Source organism: Anguilla rostrata, chromosome 14, assembly GCF_018555375.3.
Source record: "Anguilla rostrata isolate EN2019 chromosome 14, ASM1855537v3, whole genome shotgun sequence".
Classification (NCBI taxonomy): domain Eukaryota; kingdom Metazoa; phylum Chordata; class Actinopteri; order Anguilliformes; family Anguillidae; genus Anguilla; species Anguilla rostrata.
Genome location: NC_057946.1, coordinates 40,142,192 through 40,148,952, shown reverse-complemented (window position 1 = coordinate 40,148,952; position 6,761 = coordinate 40,142,192). Strand labels below are relative to the sequence as shown.

Below are 6,761 nucleotides of genomic sequence, written 5' to 3'. Positions count from 1 at the left end.
GTACGCACACACACGCAGATATGTATGCACACATTCATTCACAGGGATGCACAATCATATACAAATATACATACAAACGCAAACCTGCACACACACCAACACACCCACGAACACACATACACACATGCGCACATACACGCACGCACATACACACACACACATACATACATACACGTACAAACCAGAGGAAATAAATACATTTTTGGTTGGTCTCTCGTCTTAGCTGAGGCTGATGCTAAAACACAGTTCAGTGGATGAAGACAGAACCCCTGCTGGATCAAACAGAAAGCCTGAAGATCACACTGGGCATTTCCACACAGTAAGGAAAACTCCTGTTGCCAGTTGAATGTTAACGTCTTCATGAAAGCAGTGTGTGATCATGATCTAATTAAAGCTACTGTGTACATCAGTGCTTCTCAAACTCAGTCCTGGGGCCCCCTGTCTCTGCTGGTTTACATTCCAACCACAATCACAATTCCAGAATGTTAACAAGCTGCTAAGTTCTCTTAATTAGGTGCTTTTCATGTTTAGAGGGATTATTTACCCTCTTAAGTCTCATTATGTCAGAAATAGCTATGTATGCCATGAAGAATAAATTTCCCTTTCTGATGTTGTGCTTAGCACTTATTAAGAAAAATGAACAGCTTGTAATAAAGCTGGGATTGGAACGGTGGTTTAAAGGACAGCCAGCATACACAGGGGTCCCCGGGTCCTAGTTTGGGAACCACTGGTTTATATGAAGTTGAGACTTACAGTGTCTATTGTTTGACCAAAGTGAGTGCTCAGGGTTTATTTAGTTATGGCTTCTTTATTGTTTCCTAAACAACGACATTTTGAAAAACGCATTCCTATGCAAAGCTCTGCTGAAATTTAATTTACTGGTTTTTAAACTTGTGTTTCACATTGGTGTGTGGCTCCACCTAGTGTCCATTGAGCCTAACTGCCTTTCATTCAGTCTGAGTCCTTTCCTGTTTGCCATTCAGAGACCCTTCACTGTATGTACAGCGTGGACTCGGATCAGATCGCTAACATTTCACTGCTTACACACAGACCAAGTGCACTGTGCTGTCTTTCGGTTAAATGGCCTTGGGGCTCAGAAATATTAAGGATAACCATCCACAGAAAAGTTGATTATGGGCAGGTATGAGAACGTTACATTGTTCACAATGTGAATAAACATTTGCCTGCTGTATTTCCAGAGGAGAAGCAGAGTGGAGACAGTGGGCAATTTCACTTCTTTTACAAGGTGCAATTTGAAAATTCCAGGTATAGTGAACCTGGAACAAAGACATATTTTTTTCTTGATATGGCTCTGTGCTCCACAATTTTAGATTTGTAATCGAACAATTCTCATGTGGTTAAATCGATTTGTAAATAGATTTTGGTTTCACCATGTGGAAATTTAGAGTACTTTTTGTACATAGTCCCAGCACCATAATGTTTGGGACATATTTATGTCATGCAAATGAAATGTTTAGTACTTTGTTGTATATCCTTTGCATGAAATGACTGCGGACCCACAGACATCACCAGGTGCTGACTATCTTCTCTGGTGATTCTCTGACAGCAATAATGTGAATGAATGAATTAAATTTCCAGTTTTTAGCATTGAAAAACTCCTTTGTTGCTTCAGTAATTTGTTTAGTATCATTGTCTTGGTTTAGGATGAACCCCTATGAATGAAACTCCAGTGAGTTTGGGGGCATTTGGTTGAATTTGAGCAGATAAGATGGTTCTGTACACTTCAGAATTCATTCTGCTGCTGCTATCAGCAGTTACATCATCAATGAAGACAAGTGAGCCAGTATTTGTGACAGTTCTCTGTAAAAAGCATGATACAAATAAAATAGATTTGATTTGACAATGATAACATATTCCCATACCTGCAACTATGATAGCCAGCTAGTGAGTTTTTAGTACCTGTTTTTACTTTAGTACCTGTAACTATTTTAGTACCGGTGTTTACTTTAGTACCTGTGTTTATTTAAGCACCTGTGTTTATTTTAGCATCTGTGCTTATTTTAGCACCTGTGTTTACTTTAGTACCTGTCTTTATTTTGGTACCTGTGTTTACTTCCGTACCTGTGTTTGTTTAAGCACCTGTGTTTACTGTAGTACCTGTGTTTATTTAAGCACCTGTGTTTATTTTAGCATCTGTGCTTATTTTAGTACCTGTGTTTATTTAAGCACCTGTGTTTATTTTAGCATCTGTGCTTATTTTAGTACCTGTGTTTATTTTAGCACCTGTGTTTACTTTAGTACCTGTGTTTACTTTAGTACCTGTGATTATTTAAGCACCTGTGTTTATTTGAGCACCTGTGTTTACTTTAGTACCTGTGTTTATTTTGGCACCTGTGTTTACTTTAGTACCTGTGTTTATTTAAGCACCTGTGTTTACTTTAGTACCTGTGTTTAAGTACCTGTGTTTATTTTAGTACCTGTGTTTACTACAGCACCTGTGTTTATTTTGGCACCTGTGTTTATTTTAGCACCTGTGTTTACCTTAATACCTGTGTTTACTTAGCACCTGTTTATTTTGCTACCTGTGTTTGAGTACCTGTGTTAATATCTGCTTATTGAAACACGCTTCCCTGTTTCTTCTGCATCTGTGTCTCTGCACTTGGGTCCAAACCTCAGTCTCCCGTAGCAGTCTTTCTGAAGGCGATCCCAATAATTGACACTTTTTTATGGTCATTTATATTGTAGAGGAGTGCCCACATTCCTGGATCAATGAGTTTAGTTAATTTACTGTGTCCTGCATAGCCACACCTGATAATTACATAGACATTATAAGCAACAGATCTCATGCTTTGAATACTGATGGGATGAACTGTTGACATGCAATCATGACATTTATACAGCTACCCTCAAATAAACAAAATGCAACTCGTTTTTTGTTTGTTTTTTATTTTTGAAATTATTTAAGTAACCATCAATGGGATTTGATACTTTTCAGAGAGACAGGCATCCTCAAAACCCCACAGCCTAAGAGAACACACATCATCAACACTTTCACTTTTACAATGGGGGAAGCATGACATCACCTTCAGACCAAAAGAATTTCTCTCAGTGCTGCACTTACATCACATATGAGCATAGAGTTACACAGCTGGCCAAAGCAGGGGGGTGAGAGGTGGCAGTGGGTGGGGGAGGGGGCAAGCATTACTGCATATTAGTAGAGAGTTGTATTGCAAGTACTTGGACCCAGCATTCTGCCACGTTGCATTGTGGGTACACAAAGTGAGCATCCTGGCACACTGTATTGTTGCCACTTGCATTCTCTGGAGGGTCAGCTGCTGCAGTAATTCAGCTCAGACCACTGCTTGTCCTGACATGTTCACTGGAATGGAAGGGAGCTTTGTGCAAGATTTAGGGCTAACGGTGCCCCTCCGTGCACCTGCACCTTCTGGGACCCCAAAGCCCTCAGACTGAGCTGGAAAAGTTGTGCAGTCTGCCAGGGGGTGTGCCTGTTTGGGTGTTCCGTTGCTCTAACAGCGTCAGGGCCCAGAGGGGTCGCCAGGGGCAACTGCAGTTCTCATAGGAAATAAAATGCAGGGCGAGAATGACTAGAATCACTAGCCCATGTTGTCACTATGGCATGGAGCGATACAAAGCCTCCAGAGGGGGAGATAAAAGCAGGAAAACATTTCCCCTGCTGCCAAACTCTACTGGTGCACACTTTCCAAACTGTTTCTCTAAGAACACTTCCATCCAGCTGACAGGAATATGCAGGGGTGTAGGGTCTTTCTGTTCTTTAAGGCCCTGTAAGCTGACAGGAATATGCAGGGGTGTAGGGCCTTTCTGTTATTTAAGGCCCTGTAAGCAGACAGGAATATGCAGGGGTGTAGGGCCTTTCTGTTATTTAAGGCCCTGTAAGCAGACAGGAATATGCAGGGGTGTAGGGCCTTTCTGTTATTTAAGGCCCTGTAAGCAGACAGGAATATGCAGGGGTGTAGGGCCTTTCTGTTCTTTAAGGCCCTGGAAGCTGACAGGAATATGCAGGGGTGTAGGGCCTTTCTGTTCTTTGAGGCCCTATAAGCAGACAGGAATATGCAGGGGTGTAGGGCCTTTCTGTTCTTTAAGGCCCTGTAAGCTGACAGGAATATGCAGGGGTGTAGGGCCTTTCTGTTATTTAAGGCCCTGGAAGCTGACAGGAATATGCAGGGGTGTAGGGCCTTTCTGTTATTTAAGGCCCTGGAAGCTGACAGGAATATGCAGGGGTGTAGGGCCTTTCTGTTCTTTGAGGCCTATAAGCAGACAGGAATATGCAGGGGTGTAGGGCCTCTCTGTTCTTTAAGGCCCTGTTCCCTCCCCTCTGAGATTCTCAGCATTCTAACAGCAAGCAAGCGAATGGGAGACCCATGCTAAATTCACACAGCCATTAGCATCGGTCTGCGTTTCAGCGCGGAGGCAAAAGGAGAAAAACACAATAAACAAGAAACAAACAAACACAAAATACTAATAAAATCACAACAAAAACAATCATAATAAAAATCACTGAGATTATAAGTGCATGGATGTAAAGAGAACAAGGAAGATTAAAGTGACCACTGAGCTCAAAGGTGTAAAGACTAAGTGTGTGAGGAGACAGAAGGAGGTCATAAGGTACCAGGCAGGAGTCCTCAACGCCGTCATGCACCTCCTCCTGTAAAGTCCTTACAACATGGCATACACTACATGCAAGAGCAATGCTTCTGCACTAACACTTTCACAGGATGCCTAGGGCTGTTTTGCGAAGAAGAAAACAGTTCCTCTCATTCAGCAGAGTGACCTTGAAACTTTTTGCACATTGATCTCTAATTGGAGCAGTTTTATTTATCCCGTAATTAAGTTTTACGCCCTGGGGGGGAGGGGGAAGAGATCAGTTGGACACACTGCCCATGCATGCCGACCAAGGCAAATTAACCAAGCGAATCCAACTCAACACTTCCCAGGGGTTTGAATTTGTCACTTGACATCCCCAGGTACCGTTTACAGGGCTAGCACACAGCCAAGCGACTGAATGTCACGACCACAAACCAGAGGAAGGAACCGGGCTGACGCACTTGTCCCGTGGAGTTACACTCGCACCAGCGAAGGGAGAGGGTTCAGCGCGGGTCAAGACACGTGAAACGCGCGGAGGACGCGAGGACAGCGATGGGATTACGTTCTTAATAAGAAGCGGCCTCTTGTGGCCACCATTTTACTCACTCTGCATTGGGAGCGATCAGCGTGCAGCTGGGCCCTTTCCCCAGACACGAAAACGCCTCTAGTGTCAGGAATGACACACGTCCATTTAGATGTTTAGTCCGTGGGAGGTGAATCAGAAATACAAATAACACTGCGTAAAAATGCAACACATAAAGCTACCTTAAAAAAGTTTTTTGTTTCCTTTTTTTACACAACCACTATGTGAGGAACAATAATAATAATAATAATAATAATAAAAAGATCTGGCACCTTAGTATCGGTTAATACTATTTTTTTTTTTATACACAATGTATTTTACAGCCTTGTCTTACCTAAGTAATAATACAAATATCGATGCACCTCATGTGGGTCCTGCAGACGCAGTTGAGGCACGAGTAGGGAGCAAACGCAAGGGGCCAGAGGGGCGAGAGGCTGAGCACGCTCTGCCTTTCCGAACCGCTGGGAGCGCCCCCAGGCCACGATTCGGACGGCGCGCTGCTCCAACCGCCGCGAACACCTCCGCAACTCACCCAGCCCACAGGTTAAAGGCAGACGTTCGGGGGTCGGAAATTTCAGACGATCGAAGACGGAGACTCGCACACGGGGAGCGGTTTGCGAAGGAGCCGCCGCTCTGGTGGAGCACCGAGCACCACCGCTGGAGATGACGAGGTTACGTAAAACAACGCATTGGAGGAAAAATGAGCCAGAAGGACTGCCGCTCTCCATCGCGTGCTCACAGCCATCGCACCGCCTGCTCAGAGATCAAAACCTCCGCTCACCTTCCGCATCAACAAGGATCTGCAGCACGCAGACGCAAAACGGTTTCATGTTTCTTCAAACGCGAGTCTCTAATCTTAACTAATTCTCCTGATATCTCCATGGTGACGTGTTCTGTGCAGTGACTTGATTCTTGAACGTTGGCTACATGAAATACATCAGGTACAGTGTACTCTTCTGAACAATGAGGAAAACCTTACAAAAGAGTCAGACTCCAATGCATACTTTTTCCCAAAATAATACGTATGCACACAACATCCTGCGATTCTGATGTTCTATTTTCAGCACTCTTGTCATATTCCATGCTCATAAAAGATGACAAACATTAAATAAAAAAAACAAACCTATATCTTTACTTGCAAGGCTAAAGGCAAAACATGGACACCACAGCCCAGAACATACGATTTTTTCTTTCTATAAATGAAAAAAATACAATTGCTCAGTCTTGTTTCACTTGTCTCTTCCTTTAAAAACAAAACAAAGCAAAATGATGTACGGCGGTAGATCATACAGTATAAAACACAAAGCAATACAGTCTGAAATAGAGTGCGTGTCCAGTAAATGAGTCAACTCAAAGAGATTTGTGGGTATTTCAGGGTGGAGGTGTGAAGGGGAGGTGAAGGGGGTGGGTGGGGGGTGATAAGACTGAAGAGAGGGGACTTTTGTAGGCAGGGATCTTCAGGGTTGCAGCTCTGACAATGGGCGTGGCCTGTGGGCCAACACCCTACTTCCTGACACACCCCCTTCCCCTTTCAGCCAATGAGAGAGCTTAGCCCAGACTGGTGATGTTGGCCCTCCCACCAGGGGGAGCCACT

The 6,761-nt window shown here is 43.7% G+C and overlaps 1 protein-coding gene across 1 annotated transcript in view; it reads right to left on the bottom strand.

Annotated features, from left to right (window-relative positions):
• Positions 1 to 2,887: 2,887 nt before the first annotated feature.
• LOC135239961 (dihydropyrimidinase-related protein 2-like) overlaps positions 2,888 to 6,761 on the bottom strand; it is a 37,892-nt gene continuing 34,018 nt past the window's right edge. Inside the window, exon 14 of the mRNA XM_064308983.1 lies at positions 2,888 to 6,761. This exon is cut by the window's right edge and continues 46 nt beyond it. Within this exon, the coding sequence (XP_064165053.1) occupies positions 6,716 to 6,761 (46 nt within the window). The 3' untranslated portion in view covers positions 2,888 to 6,715.